This window comes from Psittacula echo, assembly GCF_963264785.1.
Source record: "Psittacula echo genome assembly, chromosome: 14".
In the NCBI taxonomy this organism is placed as follows: Eukaryota; Metazoa; Chordata; class Aves; order Psittaciformes; family Psittacidae; genus Psittacula; species Psittacula echo.
The window spans coordinates 4,419,761-4,447,654 of NC_137750.1; the positions used below are offsets into that span (position 1 = coordinate 4,419,761).

The 27,894-nt window shown below is 50.4% G+C and overlaps 1 protein-coding gene across 1 annotated transcript; it reads right to left on the minus strand.

Annotated features, from left to right (window-relative positions):
* Window positions 1-4,161: 4,161 nt before the first annotated feature.
* On the minus strand, window positions 4,162-27,894 carry RGS9 (regulator of G protein signaling 9; the record flags this gene model as incomplete). Its single annotated transcript, XM_080629279.1, has 17 exons — window positions 4,162-4,371; window positions 5,740-5,825; window positions 6,538-6,676; window positions 7,174-7,261; window positions 7,670-7,785; window positions 8,736-8,849; window positions 11,020-11,081; window positions 11,638-11,667; window positions 17,452-17,523; window positions 17,849-17,930; window positions 19,634-19,710; window positions 20,077-20,135; window positions 21,278-21,329; window positions 21,983-22,089; window positions 22,251-22,301; window positions 24,585-24,681; window positions 27,832-27,894. The coding sequence occupies 17 exons, from the start codon at window positions 27,892-27,894 to the stop codon at window positions 4,200-4,202; spliced, it is 1,467 nt and encodes a 488-aa protein (XP_080485405.1). The 3' UTR covers window positions 4,162-4,199.

Below are 27,894 nucleotides of genomic sequence, written 5' to 3' on the forward strand. Positions count from 1 at the left end.
AACCCCAAATCCCACAGCAAAACTCCTGGCACAAGCCCACAGAGATGGAAAATGAAGGGAATGGGCACTCACACCCCTCTGAAGATAAAGTGCTCTGTGGTACAGCCCTGGCACTGCCGGAGCACAGAGCCAGGTGGAAAAGGAGCCCTCAGATTTGTGCTTTGGAATTGATAATGGGGACTCATCTACTTACAATGAGATGGGTTAAACAGGTTGAGGACACAGTACTCGTAGTGACAGACACGGCCAGGATTTGCTTGCTTGACATGAGGCAGGAGCGGAGCAGGACCCCGGGCCTGGCAGCCGCCATCACACAGAGCCCCAGAGCAGGCAGAGATGGGGCAGACAGTGACAGCTGACTGCAATATGGATCCCAGCCTGGTTTGGGTTCAAGGGACCTTAAAGCTCATCCAGCTCCAACCCCTGCCACGGGCAGGGACACCTTCCCCTGGAGCAGCTTGCTCCAAGCCCCTGTGTCCAACCTGGCCTTGAGCACTGCCAGGGATGGGGCAGCCACAGCTTCTCTGGGCACCCTGTGCCAGTGCCTCAGCACCCTCGCAGGGAAGAGCTTCTGCCTAAGAGCTCATCTCAATCCAAAGCAGCACAATTCCCACTTTAACAGGCTCAGCAGCATCCTATTTTAACCTGTTTTAACCCAGCTAATGATGAACCAAAATGGCGCCGGAGACAATCCCCTCATGAGGGGCCCCACCTGCCCGCGCGGTCCTTACCTGCTCACGGCCCTGGTGTCCATCCGGAGCCGCGGCTCCCGCCCGCCCAGCGGCTGCACCTTCCCATGGGACACAGCCGAGCACTCCGGTGACACCGTGGTGAAGGCAGGAGAGCTCCAGCGGCCGCGCCTCAGCAACCGGCCCAAGGACATGGCGGCCGCATGGGGCCTCCCTGCACCTGAAGGGAAGGCACTGGGGCTGGGGCCGGCCCCCTCAGCGCTGCCTAAGGCCGCGGTGGTGGGCGAGGGGCAGGCGGTGCTGTGGGGCAAGGCCTGCGGGCTATGGGGCCGGCTGGCTGGGGATGGCGGGGCGCTGGTGCCGGTGTAGACGGCCGGGTGAGGGGACCTGGAGGCACGGTGGTGTGGCTGTGGGGAGGAAGAGGAGAGAGGCTCGGTCAGGCTCAGGGTGGCTGGCGGCCCCATGGCTGCCTCAGGAGAAGCCCGCTCCTCCCTTGGACAAGGACCGGGTGCTGCTGGTGCTGACAGGAGAGACAGGGCCCAGGTGGGAGGCGAGGCAAGGCAAACCTGGGCCGGTGTTCCCTCTTCTCCTGCAGATCCATCCCATGTCCCATTCCCTGCCCTCCTGCACCCAGAGCTGCCACAATTTGCCCATGGAAATCAACAAGGTCACTGCCACCAGCATCAGCCTCCAACTCCAACAGGGGAGTTGAAGCTTAGTGATCTTTAAGGTCCCTTCCAATCCAACCCAGCCTATGATTCCATGATAGATCCAGCCCCATACCTTGGATGCTGCAAGAGACACCAGCTTGTCTCACCCCTTACAACAGTTAGCTCCAGGCGTGGAAGAGTCTGCTATCCCGAGCTTGGCTGTGAACAGCACAACCAGCTCACCAACGTGCCACTGAGCTCCAGACCCTGGTGACTCGTCATACAAGAAACCACATCTTGTGCTGAACCCGCAGGGTCCCTGACCGGTGCTGTGGAGGCTCCAGCTCTGCTAGCTCAGCCCTCAGGACGAGTCCCATAAAGGGTTCGCCCATGTTTCGCTCCCAGAAGCTAAATACAGCTCAAGTGTCCAAAGAGAAGAGCTGAGAGCAGAGGCACGTACAGAAAACAGATGCACACATGAGAGATGACACAGTGAGGGAAGAACACACCGAGAGCAGACAGAGGAGGATGAGAACTTGGTTCCTTTTTCATTTCCTACATTTATTTTTATCAGACAGATGAATGCATGGAAGCGATGGCCAAGAAACACCACAATAAACTGCACTGATTGCCAGGGGCACAACCAACCTCTTGGCTGGCACAAAGTGATGTTCAGTTTGTCCCGTGGTCATACTTTGTACCAGGCAACCTTCCTCTTCAGGGCCCGAGCAGTGAGGATGAGGAGCACACTGGGTCGTGCCAGCTTCCTCACTGTGTAAGCAGAACAGAGCCAGGTTCTGCCTGTCAGCACAGGGCTGGTGTTTCACAAGCACAGTGACTGCTGAACGTGCTGCATTAACCCGTGTCAGGGGCACAGCGATGCAAAGCTGAGATGATGAAAAATCAGAGAAAGGAATGGAGAGAACATAAAAAGCGAAGCCGCAGACAAAAATAGGAGTAGAATCAGAGGGACTGACTGGAACACACAGATTTGTTATTTATTATTTATGCCCTGACTTGATCTTCCACATGCTCCTACACACTGGCAATCCCAACGTGCTCACTGCTCCACGTTATACAAACTGAAGAGAGGGTAGAGCTCATCACATCCAAGTAGCTTTGGACCAAGTTCTTGAGTGTCTTTCAGTACTCTTATGTCAAGGTAGGTTGATGGTGCTCAGTACCTGATGTAAAAAGCCTTTAAGCAGAATTTAACATAAATTCCTATCTGAGCTGCTCACCCTTCCAGCATTGCACAATTTGCCCTTGCTTCCAGTGGGAATAAGAGCAGACTTAGCAAGCAGACTTTGACATCAGAGCAAAGAGACTCACACGACTTGGTTTCAATTCCTCTAAGAAGGTTTATCACCGTGAGCCTAAGGGAGGTCATGAGAATCTCCCCAGCTCAGCTGCAGAGAGGAGACCAGTGCTGCAGTGACACCAGGGCAGAGCAGGGAGCCCTGATACCACACAGGGGAGAGGAAGAATCGCTGTTCCAAGCTGAGCCATCACCTCACTGCAGCCCTGTTCGCAAGGGGCTGGCCTGCACCACCCAGTGCCTGAAGGCTCCCACTCACATCCAGCTTTCCCCATCTCCCATTTCCTATAAAATCAGACCAGTAGTAAAAAAGAGATGAATAATATGAACTGGAGTAAAGGAGCTCCTCAGGGCTTCCCACCCAGTCCCTCTGCTTCCCCTAAATTCTAGCAAACCAGGAAGCTTTTCTGCTGCCCCCAATTCCCTTTACTGGGCTTTGCAAGAAGCTTCCCCACTTCTGGTAATTCAGGCCTGGTCCAGACATGCTGGGATTTCCCAGTAAAGCCTGGAATCTCCCTGAGCTCTTTAGCACTAAGGTAGCATTTTAGGTTGCTTCATTCTAAAGAGGAAAAGAGGCAGAGCAATAAAAACCCTACTTAAAGTTGAAATCAGCTCTTAACACCTCTACCCTGGTTCAACTGGAACTACCTCCTGTTGGGGTTCCTTAACAGTGCAAAACAGAAGAGCAGGAAAAAGACAAGACGAGAGGTAGAAGGATTTGATAACAGAAACACAAAGCCAATGCTGTAGCTCTCAAGCCCTCCTCCAGAGGTGCGGAGAGCCCTTTTGCCAGACACAGGCTCTCCATACCTGCACACTGAGCTCATTGCGTGGGGAGTCACAGGGAGAGCTGAGCTGTCTGGGACCACTTACAACATGCCAGGGGGGACCTGGGAGTGCTACTGAAGCTCAACTAAACCCTCAGAAACACTCATCCTACCTTCTCACAAGAAGTTTATCCCACTTCTCTGCCTGTGGCTCCACTGCACTGGCTACAAGGGATACTGGAAGCAAGGGATGCAGTCTTCTCAGGGTGTGCCAGGATGCATCCCTTGGGAGGGTGCTCATCCCCCTGGGAGGATGGATACCAGCACAGATGAGCTCCGACATGGGCCACCTCACCCTGCTCCCTGTGGTGTCATCCACCTCTGCTCCCAGGAAGGCTGGTTTGACCCCAAAGGATTAGGATGACAGAGCTTTACCCTGCCTTGCGCTATCACACCTCCTGGAGGAGCAGGAGACAGGGAGAGGCAGCCGGGCTGCCCAACCTGGGGGAGTCTCAGGGCAGCCAGGAAGCATCTCCCTTTCGAGGTGTGTGGGGATGTGCCTGCATCCCGAGTCCAGCACAGCCATCAGCCTGGCTCTGCCATGCCTGGGAAGTGACATCCGCTGCTCCAGGAGCCATGGCAACATGCAGGAAGCGGGCTGCTGGCAGAGCCGGGCTGGGAAACCTAAAGCAGCACTGACATCTTCAGGAAGGGGAGACGAAGCTCAGCAACAGCCTCGGCTTGTTTTTTCCCTGCGCTCTGCCCTGCTCAGAGCCTACTTGGGAGGATCCGCCTTGAGCTGGCTCCTGCGATCCAGCTTGCTCATGACCTGCGTGATGTCCACGGTCGTGGCAGCTTCTTTGGCTTTGGCCTCTTCCTCCCGCTGCCTCAGGATGATGGGGCTGGGGCTGGAGCGGAGGGTGCGGCGCCCGAACAGGAAAGGGGAGCTGGGCAGAGAGGAAGCAACAGGAGGTTACTGAAAAGAAAGGCACCAAAACCTACCCCCTGATAAGCAAATTTACCAGGAGGGTGAGCTCAGAGCCAGAGAGGGATGTGCCATTGTCAGCCACACAACCACAAAGAGCCGCAAATGTGGATGAGATGGTTTAAAGGGCTCAGTGCCGCACATCAGCCACAGAACTAAAAGCACAAAAGCAGCCCTGGTCCTGGTCCTCCCGAGTGACCCCAGGGCCAGGAGGTGGCTGGTACATTACTCCTTTCGTTGTGTTTGCACATAACTAACACTCAGTGGGAAGCCATCAACAACAACTCATCATCACCAACTGCCATCAGTGGAATTTAACCAGCGCCCTCAGTAAGATCAAGACAGGGACCAGCCTGGGTGTTGCTGGTGTCTGTGATACCACCAAAACCCACCCGCTACTGCTTCAGCAAAGCCATTAGCAGCAGCAGAGGAACCAAGTGTACATAAGCTTTAGCTGAGCCAGGATCCTGAGTACTGAGTGTCCAGAGCAAGCACTGACCAATACAAAGGTAGTCACCAGGATCAACCAGCGACCATGTGATGTGTGGCTCAGGTTAAAGCTAACCAAAACCAGGCAAGTCAGCAGGAGGGGTTCTTCCGCTGCCTTGAAAATGGGCTTTAGATGAAACAATAGTGTGAAAGTCCATGATTCCCCTTTCTCACTTGTTAGGTTGATGAGTGGAAGAGGAACAGATAAAGCAGCACAGTGCCCAGTCTGGCTCTGACATTGCATGCTCAGCTTAAAGAATTAACTGCAGTTCAAATGGCCTAAACTTGCTACACAACCTTCATTTTAATTGGGGAAAAAGCCATTTCAAGCCTCTTCTATGGCCACCTACCTCATGCCAATAGTTACTCACAAGTAAGATGCTGTCTGTCCCTTTGTGGCTGCCTGTCACCTCTGCTTCACAAGGGATAAGAGGCTTTGTCCAGACAGAGCTGAGCAGAACCCATGGAGGACCCTGTGCTGGACCTGTGTCTCCTGTGGTAGTCAATGCCTCATGGGTGGGAGTTTTCTCATGCCCAGCACACAGTGCTCTCTCCTTCCATCCAGGAAAGGAGCCATGATCAATTCAACCATCACAACCTTTCCAAACAGACCCAACACACAAGGCAGCCAAGCAAGCATGTCATTTCTGACTGCACACAAGCCACTTCCAAAGGGCTCACAAACAGCATCATCCCTCTCAAAGCAAGGCATCTTCTTAGTGAAAAATCTTATTTAATTAAGCAAACATCTAAATCACAGTAATTTTGCTGCAACTCAGGCTTTTACTACCCTTGCTACATCAAGAAAATCAACCCCACAATTACATCCAATTTCACTTGCCTTTTTTTGACAGTCTGTTGTGGCACAACAGCCTTGGCCAGCATTTCCTTGTATATTGGAGACTTTAAATAGCGGCCATAGGAGTCCTACTAGGAGAAAAAGAGACAAAGTGGTAGTTATGGGCTGCAAACACCCTTATTAAAATCACCACCAAATACAGCTGCTCAGGAGCCAGGGAGGCTGGGAACTGCGCCATCTCCCCCAGCAGCCAAAGGGACTTTGCATCTTGCAGGCAAATGTAGCTGTTTAAACCAATACCCTTTCATCTGGGTGTAAAATTCCCAGGATTTTCCATCTCACAGTACAGCTTCCCAGGTAAGAGCCAGACCAAAAGGTCTGAACTGAGCTTAGCCCAGGCCAGCAGTGTCTGGTTATGCTCTTGGTACAAAACTCATGCAGTTATATCACAGTTGCTACTACTTTTCCCATCCACTGCTGAAATCCAGTTGGATACAAGCATTCCACTGTAGGGATACCTGCTGTGTACAGAGGTACACAAAGTGGTACTAACCGAGTGAAGCTGAAAGATTTGTTCAGGCTTTGAATGAGCTGGTACCAAGCTGGTATTAGAAAGTTGGACTTCAGCAGACACCTGATGTCAACCACCCTGGTGACACACTGCCTTAGAGGGAAGCAGCAGCAGCTAAATACAAAGGCCTGAACCAGTGCTTGCTTCAGTCAGCAAATTTAAGGGATTTTTGAACAAAGGCCACTTGAAAGTGACAATTTATAGCACACAAAAGCATGGAAAGGCCCAGGATACTGGAATCCCCCCCAAGGCTTTGGAGAGTAACGAACCTTTTTCATCAGCATGTAAATGTGGGTCTGAGCAGCATCTAAAACATAACGATGAGGGTGCTTGAGGCCTTTGACAGTGATGCCCATTGTTGTGCCATCAATGTTAATCCAGCGCCTTGCTCCTGGAGCCAGGAAGAGCCTGCAAGGAGGAGAATTAGCAGAGCCATTAACAACTAGAGAATGCCTGGAGATGCTCTGTCTATGCAGGAAAGGAAAAGTCCCTTCAGCTGCTCACTGCAGTTTGCCGTCCTGATCTTGGACAGTCAGTCTCCTGATCGAGGAGTCACTTCCTCTTCCACTGTTAACACGCAACATGAACCAACTTTCAGTTCACTAGCAGCAAAAAGGGTCTGGAAGCCCTGAGATCTTTACTGTTCCACACCTCTGTTCAAATTACATCCTAAGACTTAAATGTAATAGTGGAGAACAGAGGAAAAGTAACTATAAAACAACACAACACTTATGCTTTCATCTTCAACAGCTCCTTTCCTACGTGGGGACATAGGACAGCCACATCTGATGATAGCTTACAAAGAAAAGTCCCAGGAATAAGCCATTTGGAGGATGACAGGGTGTGGAAGAAGGTGATGGGGTTCAGCTACTAAGAGTTAAGGAATGTAAAATTATCACACTCACTTGTAAATCTCTTCTGCTTTCTCTTTGACCTTGGATTGGTCTCCGTACTTGAGATCCTCACAGGCTTCCCAGAAACCCAGGTTCTCTCCTATGTGACAAGGACACATTCAGCAGAGAGCGAGGCTGAGGAAAACACAATCAATCCCATTTATCAACTCCTAAACTGACTGCTTGACTCAGTATGTGTTGGCCCCAGTTCAGTCCCTCCAATTCTTACAGCCACCTTGAAAACCCCCTTGGGACTGAAGGAGGAAAACCTCTTTCCCCTGCTCCAGCGCTTGTGAATTCAGCCAGTTCCAGCCGGGCAGCAGCCCCCTGCACAGGGGCTGTATTTTGTGTCCTGTGCCACTAGATGGTATTGCATGCACTGGCTGCACAGCCATCGCCTCCAAAGGCACTTCTGCTTTTACTTGTGACTTTGTGGTTGTCTCCACGCACGGCACCCACTGCACTGCTCTGCCTCAGCTGTGTGGGGACAGGGACACTGCAGACCCACCGCTGAATTCCTTCTTCAGGAAGAGCTGGAAGTTCTGCCGACCTTTGGGGTCCCGTATCAGCTCACTGAAATTGAAGGCCCATCGCTCCACGCGCATCCTGGTGGGGATTTCCACCCTGCACGGGTTGCAAACAAACAGCACTGCCAGGTTCATGCATCCCAGCTAATCGGCAGATTAATTAAAACCAAAGTGCCCTTTGCTGGAACGCCAAGGGACTGCTCAGCACTCTCTGAATGCTGTAATGAGCTCCCGAAGTCAGGCCACTAAGTAAGCTGTAATTAAGTAACTTGGTACACAGTGGGATGAGGATTTAACTTGGGCTTATGCTGCTCTCCCAGTGACATCCCAGCTTTGCCGGAGGTCTGATTCAGTCCCATTCCGGAGGAGGCACTGGTTGTTGCCCAAAGCTTTGCTTCTCACAAAGGCATTCTGTGAAGATATCCTTTGGGGCTGTCTAATGGGATATTATCACTCTAACAGGATTGCTGGGCTCAAATGAGAACCATAACATGTTGTATGCTTCCAGCCCAGAGATGCCAATCTCTCATTAGCAAGTATTATCTGAAGGGAAAACCAAGGGATACCTCAGAGAGGGGATGGACTGCCAGGATATGCCTCCAACTCTCCGAAGAAGCAGCCCGAGGCGTGTGCAAAGACCAAGGCCCAGCAGTTGAACCCTGAATTGCTGCACCATTGGCAGCACCTCATTTAGCACTTAATACTAAGCCAAGTGCCACACCTGAGTGTAACTGGGCTTATTCCATTCCTGTGCTGGTAAAAGTGGACTGTGCTCATCCAAAAGGAGGATTAGACCCACAGCAGGGGCTGAGCACACACTTCCATCATCAGTTTAGGAACTTCCGTAATGTTAAGGAACGCTCCACTTGAAGAAGGTAATGCTCAAAGTTCAGCATGGAGTATTCCCAAGAGATGGCTTCTTTATCATTGCCAGACTAGGTCAGAAAAGGAATGCTCCCCTGCTCATGATCAGAGACCAGGCATCATGACGAAATCCCCTCACCATAATGGTCCATGTAAACCTGGCAAAAGAATACCAATACCTACAGCTTTGCATTGAGATCCCAGAACTCAGGGTCATCTGTTATCCAGGGGTTGCTGGGGAGACACCCAGACAGGATGGGATCATTGGAGAGGAACTGCTCCGAGTACTTCACAAGCCTGCAAGTAAACCCAACAAAACAAGTGTTCATTTGCAGGCGGAAGTGCAGCCAGCCCCATCAGAACCAAATGAACAGATACCTTCAGAGGTGCAGCACTATCAGCACAGGGATCCGCAACGTAGCCCCTGCCTTACTAAAGTGATTCATTAGCTCAGTTAACCTTTTCCACTTCCCAAACAGTGGGAATCTCCTGCTTGTCTTTCCAAGCAGTGATTTTTGCCAGTTAAAGCACAGGGAGATACAGGACTCTCTTCCACCACCTCCTTTTGCCTCTTCATTTCAAGGAAGGGGGGCTAAGCCCCCAAATGGCTTCTGTCCCCTTTTCCAGCCAACTGGCAAAGCCTGGACCCTGTGCCACACATCACAGAGAGAAAAATGCCACAGAAGAGGAGAACAAGCACTGGATTTGCTCAGGTGGGTTCTCTGCAGCCATGGGAGCCCCAGGGTCAGTGAGGGAATGCTGAGGGCAAATCCCAGCTTCTCTTTCCTCTGCTCACCTACAGCACAGCTCGTTCACTGCAAATGACTCTGAGGGCTTGGTGCAAAGCAGAAATGTCTCTGTCCCAGCAGGATCCAGACAAACACTTCTCCTACCTTCGAAGTTGGCCAGACTTGTAATTACAGCCCATTTCCCTGACGTGCTGAGATTTCAGCTTTCTCCTTTCTTCACTCTTGAAAAACTCATCTGGTTTCTGCATTTAAAATTCCTTCCAGGCCAAACTGCTTTCATGTGCTCAAAGCTGAAGTGCACTGTCCAAGGGCCCGCTGCTAACAGGCACCTTGGCATCCATCCTGCATTATACAGTGCTGCTGCACAAAGCATACCACAGGTTTGGCGCAGACCTGCTCGATCCTATCTTCTCACTAGAAATGCCAAGGCATTCAGCACCTGCATAATTCCCTCCAATCCATACATGCTAATCAGGCTATAAATCTAAACCTCACAACACAGGTAACATTGCCCTGTCCTTTTAATGACTAGTGCTTTGCAGCTCCTCCTCAGTCAATGCAGTGCCCTGATGTGTGCACATCAATAACAATTGGATTTGGACCCAATTCTGCAGCTGAGCTGGAGACCCAGATTTCCTGAGGATTTTTTGATCTAGGCAATAGGCGTTATCCCATCAGAGGACTAGAGCTAACAAGTGAAAAGCTCCATTGCCAAACAGTCAAGCATCATAAACTTCCTGGAAGGCAGCCAGGCATTCCCTGCTCCAGCTCACAGCTTGGCAAATTGAGGCAGGAGAGTTTGAAGTGAGCTGGGAGGCAGTGACAGATGAAATGCTGGTGCCTGACAAGTCGTGCTTCCCAGAAGACAGCACTGCTTCCCAGAGTCTTCCTCCCATCTCATTCATCCATGACTCTCTGCTCCCAGGGAACAGGCCTGAGCTCCCTGTTTATCTTAGATTCTCTATGAGCCTCTGGGTGGCAATGATGGTGTAAAACAGACTGGTGCACAGACTGCACCTCTGGGCAACCTGCCAGCATGTAAGGATTGCAGATAAGAAATGCCTGTGGCAAACACCCTGTGGCCAATGGCACTTAGCACTTCATTGGCTTCATCAAGAGTCTGATCAGGAAAGACTCTTGAGACACTGAGAAGAGGGATTGCCAATTCATTGCCTGGATGTCCATGCAGAAGTGTATGTTCCTTCATAATACAGAATAACCATCCCCAGCTTTGTTGTCTTCTGGTGAGCATCACCACGTGAGCAAAAATACTCACTGGGGCTGAATCCAGAGGGCTGGGGACCCGGGACAGGAGGGTCAGTGTGTCCCTGCTGGTTACTCATCCTGCATCCTCCCAAGGCAGCCTCCACACAGTTGCCTTTCCACACTGCAGAGGTCCCAAGCATGACCCAGCCCCAACCAGTGTGAACATCTCTTGATTTAGAGAGAATCCCAACTGAGAGGCTGGTGCTGCTTTGCAGACACTCCCAGCAAAGCTCTCCTTAGCTCCAAGGGAGCCTCTTTAGCCTGTCTGGGACTGGTCCCTCCTCTCCTTGTGCCTCCTGGCGCAGGCAACACAGCCCAGACAGCACAAACAACACTGTGTGAGGCCACCACATGGATTCCCCTGCCTGAGTCACCAGACAGCTTCATCTTCTCATTAGGAGATAAGTGCTGCAGACTAATGAATGTGTGGACAGAGGGAAATCAGGACTTACCCTCCAAGAGAGACAGAAGATTTCACTCTGGTCTTCATGATGGCCTGCTGATAGTACATGATCTGAGAGAGATCAGACACGTCCATGGTTAGGAGCATGGAGATGTGAAGACAAAGCTGTCTCTATCTGAACCTCAACCATGCCCTCTCCCAGGTAGTGAGGCTAACTACAACACGAACTGCTCCTTTCCTAACTACTGGACAACCAAGGAATCAGGGAATCCCTAAACTCTCTCAGTAAAATGGCTGTTTTCACTGAGCTCATTGCAAATGCCAGAAAAGCATTTTGCAATGTGCAAGTAATTAAAAAGCACTCCCCGTGCTATATAAAAATTGGATAATAGCTACTATTCCAGGCACCTACAGTGGCTCTGGATGATTTAGCATGTAATTACCATTGATCCTTGGCTGTCTCTATGCTGGCGCCACTGGATGCATCTCCTAAGACTTCCCCACCACGAATTGTAATCGATTGGGTTTGAGCCCTGGTTTCTGTCCTTGGGCTGAGCCTTCCCATCACTGCCTGCAGTGGGAGGTGCAGAGGCAGGAAACATCCTAATAGGGACCCTCTTGCACCACTGATGTGAGATGAGCACTGACAAGTGGGAGGAAAACTCACCTCTCTCCTATAGACATCCAGGGTTTTTTTCTGCAAAAGAAACAAAAACCATTCAGTTGGGATGGGTGCCTCCACTTCCCTGTTTGCAGACACGCAGCCACTGTTGCGTTGTGCAGTGCTCTCCAATTAATTCTCATTACAATTAAACTCAAAGGCAGCAGCTCAGCTAATCAGGGTCTCATCAAAGCTAAGAGCATCCACACACCGTAAATCACTCCATCAGCTGTATTTACTGTTCAGCATCGCTGCTTCCATCGCTGCCTGCATGCCTTCAATTACGGGGTTATTCTAATGGAGCTAAAAGAGATGCATTTATGAGACGCAGATTAGATCATTCAATATTAGCTAAAGGAGACAGGAACCAACACATTGCAAAATATAAACAGCACAATTAAAAGCCTCAGAAGCACTATGTGCTGTGCAGAGGGTGTTTACGTTGTGATGTGAATAACTCAGACTATGTTACATGTCATCCACAAATGAGCAAGCAATTGAAGGCAAGAAATTAACTGCAGGGTGTTTATGCACGCAGCTTCCTTTGAAGCACTGTTACTTTGTGTGAGGCAGAAGACAGGCAAAGTCAGGGATGCTCCCAGCAAGCCTTTAAAGGCTTACACAGTGTTTCAGTTCTTGATCTCCTGTTCTAGCCAGCAAGAGCTGCATCCCAGCATTATTCTATCAAGCTAACCCTGCGGCAGACATGGGTCTACAGAGAGCCATGGTGAGGGGCAGTTTGTGAGTGATGAGGGATGAAGCACCAGGTATTGAATGCCACAGGCTGCCTGGTTCTCCCATCTCCACACCAGAGAACCTGCACCCTGAGCTGCCCTTACTTTGGGAAAGGTAAGACACTCTGCCAGGGCTGCTCTGAGGGGACCTTCATGGGGACACTGCTTCTGTATTTAACCATTGTCACTGGTCCTGCTCAGGAGGGAGAAACTCTTCTATGGAAGAACAACCTGCACGTTTTGCTGCAGCTCATCTGGTTTGGGAGGGCACACTCACCACTGCAGCAGCAGGAGGCAGGTATGCAGCAGATCAAACCTGTACAGCACTACCATGAAGCCAGCACATCCGATCCCAACACAAACCCAGCCTGGCCCCTGTAGTGCTGACAGAAATCCTCACTGTGGCATTGCAAGGACAGGAAGCTTCTTCTGCTGGGAACAGCATGACCAGCTCCGAATGACTGCAGTGCACACAGCCCCAGCAAGGACAAACAGTGCCTGTACCAGCAGTGATGCTCTGCTGGCCACGCACAAGAACTGCGTGAGAGGGTAAGGGCTGACACATCAAGGGGGAGAAAAGGCCCACAGGACCACAGGGTCTCTGGTCACAAGGCTGAACAGCCTCCCTTGCTGGTTCAGAGCATCCTGGGAGGACACATGGACTAAGGAACAGCTTTTCACCCTTCACTGCTCTAAGCTGCACCCCTGCTAGGGCCAGCTTACACGCAGACACTATTTCTTTCCCCCATTTCAAAAGCATCAGCATTGTTTCAGATGGACGTAGCAACGGAAGGAAAAAAAACCAAAACAGGCCAAAAACACCTGCCTGTGCAGAGAAATTCACTGCATTTACTGCCCTATAAGTGTCCTCTTTAGAGAACTTAAGTTTCTGTTTCAGGCCAGCTATTTCCTGCACAATAGAAATTCACTATCTCCTTGGGGAACCCAAGGCCCCATCAGATTTACAGCTGAACTGTCCCATTTGATGGAACTTCAGTGTCAGTAGGGCATGTACTTTAGGAAAATCAACACATTAACATTATCAGATGGTTTTAAAAGGCCCCTCATTTCTTCCTCTGCATTTTGAAGTGGAGCCTCGGACAGGCCTGGTACAGAGGGGTGAGGAAAGGTGGATGCTGGAATAGTGGCTTGAAGGCAGCTCTCATGGTAGTAAAGTTGTGTTATCTTCTACAGGGGCCTCAGAGGCAGGCAGCACACCACACACCCACGAGACAAACAGCTGGTGGGAAAGAGAAAGAGAACACAGGAAGTTAAATGTTACACAGAGCAAGAAAGGCATGAATTAAAATGCCATCACAACAGGGAAATTATATGTGGGTAAGTTAAAATCAAAGCTAATGCCATGTCTGCAAACAAGGAGAGATTACTTATTTTAAGTGCATCCCACACCAAGGATCCCCTCCTGCTGCAGCCTCAGTGTAAGGTCAGCCCTCTGGATAGCTGGTCGGGGGAAACCAGGGGGCTTTGGGCTCCAGGGTGGGAGGGGATTAGAGGCTGCAGGTACTGGCTGTGCTCAGCCCTTTCCAGCTCCCAAATCCACAGTAACTGGGAAGCATCTCAGCAATTTCGCCCCGGAGCTGCACACAGTTCATTTCTCTTTATCCCTCAGTTTTCCCATGACCAGTTTCCAGCTTTGTTGCTGGTCCAAGGGTCTCTGAAGCCTCCCTGTGTCCTGCTGAACACTGCCAGTTGTCCCCATCATTACCATCCCCATGCCACTGACAGCAGCAATGCCCACGTGCCCTGTGCCACCCTCCTTCATTTGGACAGAAATCACATTAGGAACAAAGGAGCAATTCCTTATAATGAGATGAATGTTGCAATGCCCTGAACAAGTGACTTGTTGCAATTACCACGGATGAGCTCCCAGCCCTGCAGGCTGCAAATCAAATAGCAATTAGTGAAAGGCCTGGGTCTGTGTGGGGTGAGTGCTGGGTGCTGTTAAACATCCTCCTCCTGAACACACAGCAGCACTGGGACACCCTGCACAACCCCATCACACCTCACTGCCATCAGCTGAGAATTCCCCATGCACACAGGGCTGCACAGATCAGGTGGGAGCCAGCAAGGACCTGCTCCAGAGCTCCATGTCTGGAGCTGATCCACAAGGATGAAGCCATGAGAGCTGGGATATCTGCTGATTTCCAGCTAACCATTCGCATGGACCTCCTCTGCTCTCAGTGTGGGTTCTCCTGACCACATTGTGGAGACAATGGTCATTCTGGTTTGGTGCTGTCTGGCCAGTTCAGTGCTTACAGAGACCATGAGCAGCTGGACAACAGCTTCTGTGTGTGTGCCCAGATGGAGTGAAGAGCAAGCACAGGTCAATGTTCTCCAGAGCTTGTTTCAGACCAGGGCACTGCAAATCACACCTGCACTCCGTGCACACAGCTCCGTTCCTGCACACACAGACACGGCCCTTTCCCTGCATGCAGTCAGCTGAGGTAAATGTAGGCCAGAGGTAAATTCCAAGTCTATCATAAGATCAACTCAAGGTGCATCTCCACTGTGCTGGTGCTTCCAGCCCAACAGCTGGAAATAAACCTGTAACAGTCCATGTGCCAAGGTTCATCCAAATTCCTGGTTTTCCCATCCTGTTTCTCTGCTTCCGACCCTGCTCTCTGAAAAGATGCAACACATGCAGCAGAAGTGATGCTTTTACCAGGCAGCCAAATGGACAGGAACTAATGAAATTAAAGGCCAGCAATGACTATGATGCTCTGTGCCTCATTTACTGCATTACAGTAAGCAGATTTCATTCAGCCATCCCTGAATCCAGTGCCGTGATTTTTGGCTAAGCCAAAGCACCTTCTAGGCAGCCTCTGTGCTTGCAGAAGGCAGCACAAGCTGAATGTGTACCTGCAGGCGAGGCAATGGGCTCTGGCAGTTGCCTGGTAACTCTCAAAGCAGTGAGGCTCGATCATGATCCTGAGACCTGGATAACAAAAGGCTAAAGCATCCCTTAATTAATCGTTCCATGGGTGGCTACTTCTGCCTTACTCCTCCTACCCAACTACAGCTCCTAACTCATTATAACCACGAGGGATGCCCATGGGTCAGCGAAAAGAGCCCCTTCAAAAGAGTGTGAGCGCCTGTTTATCCCCAGAGGATTCTATCAATTAGGGAGGGAGCAGCCCACCAAAGGGTGCAAGGCAAGTGAAAGAGATGCTCATGCCAATAGCAGCTTCACAGAAGTCATTCTGATGTCAGGAATTCATTATCACCAGGAATTATTTCTTTCTCAGCTACCAAGATAGAACACAATTAATTGGCCAACAAAATGAAGCTGAATTGAGCAGGAACAGAGACACAAATCAAATGGATTCATGCACTTTATGCTCTCATCTTTTCACCTACGTCAGAGCCAGCAACAGGGTCCACAGGAAACATCAATAAACTCCGCACTGCCTTCAGCAGGGGTAAGATATGGCCAGCACAGCACAGTGCGGCTCAGCATCTACCTGAGGAGCTTGAGCTGTCCCTTCTGCTCCCCAAAGGTTGTTGAGCCACAGGGGTTTGTGAGAGCAGCTGACCCAAAGCTGTCTCTATGTGAGCTTCTGGCTGCCTTGTGTATGGCAGTTGCTCTTTCAAAAGCAGAAAGAGGAGCAAGAAGAAACTTCCCCCTTCTGCTCAGAGACCAGCTGAAAGGCAGTGAAGTCTCCCCGAGCCTGTGTCCTTTGAATCACAGAATCAACCAGGCTGGAAAAACCCTTCAAGCTCATCCAGTCCAACCATTCCCCAGCACTGCCAAGGCCACCACTAACCCATGGCACTGAGGCCGTCTCCAAGGTGTGTGAACACTTGCAGGAATGGTGACTCCATCCTGCCTTGGGCAGCCTGTTCCAATGCCTGAGCACCCTTTGGGGAAGGAATTGTTCCTCAGCTCCATCTAAACCTGCCCTGGTGCAGCTTGAGGCTGTTTCCTCTTCTCCTATCACTTGTTGCTTGGCTCATGCTCTCCTCGGAGTCTCTATTGACAGAGGGAACTGATTCACGTGCAGGGTGGGAACAGCACAGACATCCTTCAGCTCACTTCCCCTGTGCCACCAAGCAGCTGGCTTGGGGCTCTCAGAGCATTTGCAAACCTAAACCCTCCTTCCATGTGAGCTGCAGAACTGTGGGTGAGACACTGGCTGCTCCTCCTGCTTCCCTCTCCCTTCCCACCACTCCTTTCCTCTTACAAATAAAGGGCTTTCAGCAGCCGCTACTTAGAGCGAGGAAAAACAAAATCCACCCCAAGCCTACACTTTGCTCATTTCCAGTCTCTATAGCAACAGGACACACTTGGCCAAAGCAATTACCCTGCCTCTGGCTGCTGGGATGTTTAAAGGCTGTTAGGAAAATGAGTTGTGGGAATCCAGTGAGTGTGATCAGAGCCACATTTGCATTTCAATGCTGAGAGAGGCTTTGACTGCGCTGCCAAATGAACACCATTAAGTGCACAAATACGGGATCACTTAAGAGGACTGATGGAGAAAGAGAAGATCAGCTCTAGCTCCTCATCCACCGCCTGCATTTGTCCTGCTGGGGACTCTGAACCAGTTACAGCATCAGTTCATCAATTCTGTTTGTGCTCTCACTAAACAATATGCATTTTTAGGCAGTGTTCTATGTCTCCCATCCACCACCCCAACTTCTCCATCTTCCTGCCACACATCACCCTTTCTGGAGGTATTCTGTCCCTTTATTTAAACCTGATCTTCTCACTGATCCTTTACACCCCACACAGCTCACCCAGCACTAATAAAAAGGCAGCCACGAGCATCTGGAGACAGAGGGTTCCTGAATTCAGTTTCAGCAGCACAGAAAACACATCCTGTAGCTAAGCTCTCACACCAAGTGGTGTGGCAAGAGAGCTGACAAAGTATTTTCAAGCCTAAAGGAGCTGCCAAAGCCTATTTTGAGGGCCCCACACCCTGGACAATGAGACGCTCCAACCTCTGGCCTGTTGGGCTGTCACAGCAGAGCTGACTCACCCAGCCTGCAGGGCCCAAAAATACAATCCCAGCGACATTGTCTGGGTCCTGCCAAGTCCATAGGTGTGAAAACCAAAGTCCTGCCTCACCTGGTTTACCTTGTTTTCATTGGGATCCGTCACACGGTCTAATCCGTACTCCAGGACATCCAGCATGCCGGGCTGTTGTGGACAAGAACACCAATGGCTTTGTAAGTCATTTGTGTTGAGGACTGTGGTTTACACCAATGCATGAGGAGACCCCTGAGCCCTAAAGGGCTCTGCTGACAGCAGCTCCTGGCCACCAGCAGTGCCCATGGAGGGGCCCTGCACCCTGAATCTGGGAATGCTCCCCTCCTGGAGCTGCACCTTAGAGAGCAAGCAAGGAGGAAGGTGGCATAGACTCAGGGCAGGCCCGGGCTGAACCCATGGCCATACCCTTAGCTTGTCCCCAGTGGCTGCAGGAGGGAACCAACAAGGCACTAAAGCACCATCACACCCTACTTACAGGAGTTCGGTTCACAAGCCAGTAGGCTCTCTCCTGGCAGTCCAGGGCGTATCTGTCCACCTTCTTCCGCTCCTTCCCTGCCCTGCAAAGCCCAGAACAGGATTTACTCTATAGGAATTCATTGATTTTGCTCCCCTAAAATGAGTGGGATGAGAAAGGAGCAAAACCTCCACTGTCCCCTGCCCCATGGCTCCCAGCCTGACTGAACAATGCTGCAATGCAGCCTCCTGAGCACCTCTCACCCCAGCTCATTGTGGAGTGCAGATCATGCTGCTCACATGGCCACACATGACTAGCTTTAGGGAAACCATCATCTTGCTGAGCTCAGCTGGGAGCCCACACATCCTCTTTGGATTAAACAGACAGCCCTTGGGTAGCCTTATGCTAACAACCCGCTACTTGTGGTCAGCCCTGCTGCCTCATGTTTATCCATGCTTGATGTCCCTGGGCAGTATCTGACGGCTGCCATGCAGGGATGCATCCCAGACATGTCTCATCCCTGTAAAGGGGGCCATTTCTCACAGGAATTATTTGGAAATGGTACCAAGCAGTGTTCCCAGGCACTAAAACCCAAATCACCTCCTCTATTAAACACAAGAGGCACTAAGCATGGTTTGGGCTTGCACCAACTAATCCTTTCCCAGAAAAGTCCTGGGCACAATTTGGGATTTCGCATGGGCAAGGAAGGATTCCCAAAAGGCTGTTTGCATGTGGCTAGCCTGCTGTGGTTAGCGGGGTGGATGCGGGCTGCTCTGCACCAGTCTGCCCCAGCATCACCATCCAACAACCTCAGACGTGTTTCATCTGCCCGTTCAGTGTCGGTATCTAACTTTAAAAGTGCATTTGGCATCTCTTAGCCTGAGTCTGACCTCAATTTACAAGAACAACGGTTTGGTGTCTAATGAGACAGTTATCTGATGAGCTGTATTCAGAGGACTTGGCTCCCATCCCAGCAGAAACAGCGCTGAGCAGCAGCAGCAGCGCTGCGTGCGAGGAGGTAAAACAAGGTAAAAGGAGCCTATAGCAGTAGGAGAGATGCTGTCTCCAAAGGAGTAATCCCCACCTCACGCTCACTGACTCTGCTGGGAATGTGAAGGATTCAGCTTCTAAAATCAAATCATTTTGGCTGGTGCCCAAGTCTGCATCAGAGTCTTCTCCATAAATCCGTGCTGGGAACACTCACTGCTTCTTGGTTCAAGCCATTCGCTTCAGCTCTGACACACATGCAAGCAATGACTGAACCAGGAACAGCTCCTGAGTCCAGTGGCCTGATCCACACGTGCTCAGGGACAACCCCAAGCTAAAAGAAGCTGCCTCCAGCGAGGGCTCGGACGCTGCAGCATCAGACCCTGGCTTCTTCATATTAGGTGCAAAGTCTAAACCTCCCCTTGCACACTTGCACACGTGCAAAAACCATCTGCAAAGAGGCACGAGCATGTGTCCCAGGGAAGGACCAACCTCTGCCCATGCTCTCACAACTACATCGATTCCGTGGCTTTGGTGGCCAGGGAGAGAAGGAGGGATGCAGAGGATGAAGCTTTGCAAGTGGGCACCCAATTCTTCACTCACAGAGTGTGAGGTAAATAAAGCTTCTATGTTACACAAAGGAACCCCAGACTGACATAAAGGCAGGTTTACTTTACAGTCCTGAGGGGCACTTGCAGGTTGTTTTAAAGCTGCAGTTGATGCTTTCAGACTGTAATTTATCTGTGTGCCGAGACAGGGAAGCTCTGCTGCCTCACACCCTCCCCAGAGATGCAAACAAGGGAACGTGAGTCAACTCACTTATACTGCTCTTTGGCCTGCATGATGACAAAATCCCACTTGTAGTTTATTTTCTGGTTGAGCATGTTGTAATGTTCCTGGAATAAAAACAAAGCAGCAGTTAGTGTGATAATTGTGCACCAGGAGCTCCATGGAAGGGTTTTCTTGACTCTCCATCGCTCAGCTAGGCCAGGCTGACGGCTGGGCCAAGAAATCCGGATTGTTCTGCACAGAATTACATGAATTGCAAGAGTTCAAGAATACCACTGCAAAGAGCCATTACCCTGCTGCAATCACCATCGATTCAGAGTGTTTTCCTGTGCTGGTGACTTTTTCACTTTCAAGATTTTGGCTTTTGGCACTGCTGGAGAAACCCCTCGTGCAATTGAGGAGGTGATTTTTTCCCGTGCTCCATTCATTACAACAGAGGCGCTTGAAGTGGAACAAGTGCAACTTGTCCTTACCTTTTCATACTCTTCTAGAACACCTTTCCTCTTAATGTTCTTCTTTGCCAGGTAAATTGCTGTGGAGGGAGAAGCAATAAGCAGTCAGTTAGAGCAGCAAACCCAAGAATAAGGAATTTACTCCCATGACAAACACAGGAAATCTTTGTCTGTTACAGAACCTTCTCAGGCAGGAGCTCCAAGCCCACAAAAGCTCACTGAAGAAAACTTAACTTGGTGCTTTCATAGAATCATGGAATAGTTTGGGGTGAAGGGACCTTAAAGCTCCTCCAGCTCCAACCCCTCCCATGGGCAGGGACACCTTCCGCTAGAGCAGCTTGCTCCAAGCCCCTGTGTCCAACCTGGCCTTGAGCACTGCCAGGGATGGGGCATCACTTTATTACTGCTGCTTTAGGAGGCAGTGACACAGAATGGGCTGTGTGTGCCTCTGCCAGCATCACCCCTCCTTTGGGAACTCAGGTCTCACAGGTCAAAGGATACTGGATCAAATGTTTAAATGCTGAGGTTCTTCACAGTTTGACCTCCAAGTTCTCCAATCACCAACCAATGTTTTGCTCCAAGTTCTATTAAAAGCATCCCAAACTAAACTGGGCTTTTCTATTTCCCCAGAAGATCTACAGCATATGTAGATAAAGGCCACAGAGGACAACCCTGGTACAAACAAATCAGTTTGTGAGCTGCACAGCCCGCACAAGCAAACCAAGTTTCATGACCAGACCTATAATAAAAAGCATTATAAAGGCAACAAGAGATTGATATGGAAAATGCCATCAGGATATATTGGAAGCCACTGGGCATTATATAAAGAAAGAGCCATCTCTGAACGCAGGACTTGATCCAAATTGACAGGAAGTCTTGGGCTCAGATCCAGGAATATACTTAACTACTTGGGAAATCTAACGTAGTGTTTAAAGTCTCCTCTGCCCAGCAGAGTATTTCAGGTGGGTTCCAGTCTGATGGAGCTCAGTGGAACGTTAAGAGAAGTTTAAGCATTTTCTCTCATCAAGACAACCACAAGGTGGTCACATCCAGAGTGTTCCCTCAATTCAAAGTACTGGGAATCACTCATGAAAGAGTATGAAAGAAAATGCAAGGGAAGGCCATAGCACAGAGACACACAGCACAAAGATGAACAGCAAACACAGTGCAGGGCTGTGTGCTTGCTCTACACCTCCTAACCATGCACAGTGCTGTCACTTACCATAGTCTGTGTCATCTGCAGGCCACTTCTGTGCAGGCCAGAAATAAGGGGTCTGCAGGAAAACAGGGCTTTCATTAGCAGCCTGGAACTAACACAACACCAAGGCAGAGGACAGCTCTCCTTTGCTACACTCAGAGCTTCAGCTCCATCACTACGTGTCAGCTCACAGTGGTACCAGATACAACAGAACTGAGCCCAGCAGACTGCTAATGTCAACCCACTCCTGCTCTGCAACAGGTTCATGTGGCCAACCTCCCACTGCTGCCTGAGCACTGAGGTGCTGGAGCCTGATTTGGCACCATGTGGGAACCAGACTCCTCCTTCAAATTACGAAGGGTACCCTAGTTTCCCATCGTAGTGGGAACAGTCCAACCACGAGCATTGATAACATCCTGTTGTTACCGTGCTTTTTGTATATTCATCATTCAGTCTCCCCAGATCATTCTGTTTTCAACCAGGAAATCCATTTGCTACTTTAAGACCCGGAAGGGAGCACACATTTGGAAGATAGCACAGCTATTTTGAAGTAGAACAAATACACTGATTTAGTTAAAGGAACTATCAAGAGTTTCCCTATAAACCATAATCTGACATCCAGAACTGGCACTAGGCTGCTCCATGATCCCTTCCTCCTGCACACTGGACAACGAGCATGGCTACACAGCATGGCCTCAGGACTAAGACTTTACAGAAGATGCAACTCACCTGAAACCTGTAGAGGCTGCCATCTGTCTTAAGGGTGAGGTTCTTTGGCTCCTGAAGAGGGTAGATGTATCCATATTTGACAAACAGGTCCCCCAGGTGGAGTGCCTCTGCAAAGGGAGAAGGCAGACATTTGGATTGCACAGGGACCCTGCACTGGAACCTAAAAGTGAGCTGCTACTGGGGAGGGAGGAATTCATCTGAGAGGTTTTGTCTATGGAGACCTTCAAGTTTTAGAACTCCAAGCCTCAAGTTTTACATTTCTACCCACCTTCCTGAGTGACCTGCAAGCGCTGCAAAATCCACTGCAATATGTCATTACCTGCAAAGCAAAGAACATGTCAGCTGCTTGAAATCATGAGTGAAACGAGACCTCTCCAGTCCTCACCTCTCCCTGTGCTCTGGATCCCACTGACCCCTGCTTGCAAACATGCTTTCAAATGCACCATGCAAGAGAAGTGATAAAGAGCATATAAAGAGCAGAGATAAAATGCACTGCTCTCACTGACCCTGCTGTCATTCAGGCTTTCTCCTAACCAAGCAGGCATCAGTCCCTGGGAGAAGAAGCCCGAGGCAGGCAGTGAGCTGAGGATGAGTGTGCAGAAGCACACGTGGCCTGAGCAACAACACTTAAACCTTCAGCACCGGCTTAGAAAGGACACAAGCAATGCGACAGCTTCCGCACTCAGGGAAGGTGAAGCGCCCCTTGTTTGAACCATCTTGTCCTGAAAGATTCACTGCAAAGTGTCTCCAGACTCACAGAGCACAGCCCTGTCTCACTCTGAGTATGAGAACAGTGACAGGTCCTGGTGGATCCATTAAGGGACATGACTTTCAGAGCAGAAGGGATGTCTGAGGCTCAGATCCAAGCTGCAGTGGTAAAAGGACATAGCAAAGATTTCTCCATTCACACTTTATCTCTCCCAGTTCTTTTGCTGCAGTGTGACCAGTCAGATCCAAGCCTCCAGCACCCTCCTTCCATTTAAATACAGTGCAGAAGTGCACTATTCCCTGATCAGTTATTGGCCTTTTCCTCCAAACATCCCCTAGGATTGCAGACCGAGGTGTTGACCTTTCTTGACATTGACTTAACTTTCTAATAGGGGCTCAGGGCTCTTATCCTGCCGCCTGCTTCCTGAAATAGATGAAATTAAAGGATTATCTCATCACTCATTTCCAGACACGCTCTCTGCAAGCACTTTCCCCTAAAGGTGCACATGTAACTCGGTATTTTCTGTTGTGAGCCATTTGCCTGCACTGCATTTAACCACTTGGCTTCCTGCACATGAAGAGAGAGACTCTTCAGTGGCTCTGTGTCCACGCTCTGATGTCTTCACCATCCCCTCACTAAACATGAGTCACTGTTCTGCAACACTCAGAGGTCAATATATACATATATATATGTTATATATATATATATATACACACAGCTTGCACAGCACTAAAAATATCATCATTTAGAGCGATAAGCACCATGCCAAGAGACTGGAACTCCCTTGCTTATGAGAAGTTGACTGCAGTTTAGGAGTTATGCAAGAAGGAACTTGCAGCAAGTCTGGTTGAGGAAGCAGACTGAAGCAGACAGCACACAAAGAGGATGAGCGTCAACGGGCACCTGCCCTCCACATCATCCAGCCATGGACTTTCAGGAAGTGGTGTTTTACACTGGTCAGACATCAGAACTGCTTGTTCCCCTGCTCCTATTCGAGGTGGCACATCATCTTCAGTACAGGGGAAGCTTCTCTGCAGTGCTGCCTTAACTATTCACTGACAGCCAAGGATAATAGAATCTATTTGGCCAAGTTGTATCCGGAGTCACCTGGAGCAAAATCACTGCTTGCAGGGAGAGATTTTGTCCTTTGTGTTCTAAAGGGCTGCAGAAAGACCAAAGTAAAAGGAGGGAACTTTGCTACAGCATCTTTGAGTATCTACAGTGAAGGATCCCTCACAAGGGCTGGAGAACAGGGAAGCAGAGGCAGTGATAATGCCCTGTGTGAAAGGAGGCTGTGCTAAGAGCTGCTGTAATACCATACGTGACGCAGCACAGCTCCCTGCCTGCCTGAAGGAGGAAAAGCTGTCATTTACAGGCAGAGAAGTGGGCTGAGTATTTTGTTCTTTGCCTGTGTACTGAAGGAGAACTATTATTAGAAGAAAACTTTACGGGGGAGACTAATTGTTTATTGCTCCTTCCTGAAGCACCCTCTTTCAGCCTGACTCCAGGCTGCCTGTTTTAGTTGGATCTTAATATTTACCTTGATTTGTGATTCAGCCTCACTGGGAACATGACAGGTCTGGAGGCTGAAGCGCCTACTCACCTCTGTGCTAAACAAAAGCAAGGTCACTTGAATTAAACTCATAGGAGACAGCTAAAAGGGTGTGATTATCACTCTTTGTGTGTCTCTGATTCAAAGAACTAGGAGTGAAACAAGACAGGAGTGAGAACGAGATAAAGGGAGCAGGCACAGCTCAAAGGATGTACAGCAAGTATCTATTGGGATATATCCAGTATGCATCCAGGCAGTGGTAACCCTGGAGTGGCCATAGGGTCCTCACACAGCCTTTCTTTGATGGACTTCCTGGTTCCTTCCCCTGGTGCAGCTCTTACCTGCCACAGCATGTGGGATGTTGATGATCATCACCCTCTGCATCTGCATCTTGATGCCTGTGTCTGGATTCTGCATCTCCATCATAAGAGCTTCGATCTGCAAAGCATGAAGCAGATGGGATGTATTACAGAAGGCCCAGCTCCAGGCAGCACCCCAGAGCAATATGCAGTAGTGTTATACAGGAATGGATGCAACGGCCACAGTCGTCTCCGAACCTCCCCTTGCCATTAGAGGTGCCACCTCCAAACCTTGCCAGCTGTAACGACTCACAGTGCCATTTCCCCCTCCTATAGAAGACACACGCACAGGGTTAGCAGATGAGGGACAGGATGCAACCACTCCATGAGAGCTGAGCTATGAAAAGGAATCTCTGCTACCCATAAACGTTCTTCTCTGGTGCAGAGGGCTGTTTGCTGGGGCACTAAGGAAGAAGAAATCAAGCGGTGTTTCTATTGCACAAACATCCCACCCGTGCACTTGTAGACACTGCACCACGCACCAAGAACATACGCAGTATGCCCCAGCCCTGTCTGTGGGCAGCAAAGCTCAGCCCCTCTGGGACAGGGCAGAGATACACCATCCGGAGCAACTCCTCCCCCTGTCTGGCAGCATCCTCCATCCCATCAGAAAGCCCTGAGAGATGCTGACGACTTGTTTTTAACAGATCATGTTATGGAGGATGAGTCCCACCCTCAGGGTGAGAATTCTTCTATTTCTGGTTCCAAAATACATTTTATTTCTAAATATGAAGGTTTTCAAAGGTATTTTCCTCCTCTTACATTTGACTTCCTACTGGCAGCACCCCAAAGGCACAGCAGCCTCCTGCTTGCACTTGGGATGCTCCACTAAGACGGCTGGAGTTGGAGTATGCTCCTCATCTCCTCATTTTAGAATGACCTGGCGTTGTGGATGATGCTCTTTTTGTCTTCTGCTACTATTTGATAGTAAATCAAAGCTGGTCCAACAGGGCCAATTCTGTCTCTCTGCACATTCATCTGGGGCAAGGCTGTAGATTTTAACGAGGATTAGAGGATTTAACAAGGGTGACTTGATGACACTCACACATAATGGAGGGTATTGTCTTCACAGGCACCACAGGGACTTCGAGCCCAAGTCTTGCCAAGCTCAGTGAGGGTTTAAGCCTGTAGCGACAGAATGCACTCTGGCCTTGACAGTAAAGATTGATTTTTCAACTGGTTTTAAAGCCAGCATCACATTAATACTGAAACAGAGAAGCCTGGTGAGACTGAAGCCAGGCTGGAGAAGCCCCCAGCCATGCTGCAGACCCCACTGGTCCCTGTCCGGTTGCGGTGCTGCCATCAGGGACCAGCGTAAGGATGCAGAGGAAAAAGGCGAGCGGCATCCATCAGCCCTACCCACGAGCTATGAGTCATGTGCAGCCCTTGGAGCACAGCGAGGAGAAGCACACAGACTGTATTGAAACAGAGCCACTGGGGAGCACAGCCCTGCTCCTCCAGCTGATGCCCAACAGGCCAGATCCTGGCTGCTGAGGCAGACACCAGCACCAAGAGGTTGGGGTGATTTGAGCTCTGCCAGCATCTGGCCACGTGCATACAGCCCAAATGCATTTCAGAGGCTTCCTCCCTGCTTCAGCAGACTTCTGTGCCAATGTTCTTCCTACCAAGACAGTTTAGGAGAGGAGAAAAACAGAGTAAACCAACCTAATGTTAGTCATGAGTATTTCATAGACTAGAAGGCACCGCTGGGCCTTAAGAGGGGGCTTTCTGATCCCCCCATGGGCCAGCCATGAAGCTCTGCATCCAGCCCATGCCACACAGCACATACCCAGCACTGCCCATCATCCCTAAAGCAAACACCTTTCCTGTCCCCACATCTGGAGAGGCAGCACAAGGAGACAGCACAGCAGGAATCCCTCTGTGTGCTGGAGCCAACTCATGGCTACAGTGGTGTGCCAGCTGCTGGCAAAGCTGGAGCACAGGCTTCAGCAGTTAAGAAAGCTTCTCTCTAGGATATTAGCTCCTCGCGGATCTAAGGTGCTCGCTGGAAGCACGCTGAGCATCCTCAGCTCCCTCCATAGGCAACCAGTAAAGATGCTCTGTATTTTAGGATGTGGTTGTCCATGCTGCCACGGAACAGCAGATCCATACACAGCTTCCCTAAGGTCTGGAAAACCAGAGGAGGAATGAAAGCAGAGATGAGAGCTAAAACCTGGCCAGCCCAGAGCTTCCCTTCCCAGTGCTAACAACAGTCTGAGCATCAGAACAACCCAAACCTCTCGCTGCTCACACTGTGAGCGGTGCATGCTCCCTTGTAGGAATTCCCTGTGTTTTACCAGCTCTTCCCACCTGAGGAACTCGGAGCGCATTGCAAAGACTGCAACAACTGCTGCTGGGGTTGTATCCCAAAGCACACGGCACCTTCAAAGACAGCACCAAAGAAAACACCTTCTTTACCTCCTCTATCATGAAGAGTACAGTGCTTGTATTGCCTTAGCACTGAATAGCCTGAACCTTCCCCCCAGCTCATGGGCGCTGCAGGAGAGGCAGCCACAACTCCAACAGCAACCGGCTGCCCTTGTCACTGGAAATTCAGTTAATTCCACTCAGCAGGATAAGCCACAGGCAGGAGGTGGGTGGAAGGGAAGCTCAGCACTGCTGATACCGGTTGTACTAAAACTGGCTCCGCTTTTGAATGAACCCTCTGGAAAAACACCAACTGCTTTACAAATTACACATCCGAGCCTAGAGCGTGGGCAAACACCTGCCCACTCCTTCCAGTGCTTCTGAAAACGTGGGAAATGATTCGGCCGTGATACAGCCCAAAAAGCGGATGCACATCAGCTGGAAGCCTCGGGAATGCTGGACCAAGCCGAGGGGCCTTGCGCTGCAGATGATGGGGTTTCCCCTGGGAAACAATGCAGTTTTGAGGGCCTTTGGGGGGAAAAGGATGGGAGAAGGAGGAAATGTGTCAGGAGAATAACTCAGCCGAGGCTAAGCCACAAACCTAAATGAAATTATGGTTCTATTTGCTCCAGTTCACACCTTGCCCCCCAGACCTCAGCCTGAAGCCCGGAGCCACAGGGCTCTGCAACAGGTCGTGTCCCCAGAGCCCCGGGGCCGGTGCTGTCCCCTCGCACATCCATCGAGGACGCGGGGAGCCATGCCCGGGCAGGGCGCTGTGAACACCGGGTCCCCCCGGCCCGGAGCACCGGGCACCGCATGGCCCCGCCAGGATGCAGCCCCCGCGGTGCTGCCCAGCTCTCACCTTTTTCAGGAAGGCCATCCTCGGCCGGTGACGCTGCCCCTGGTCCAGCCGGGTGACGGTCAT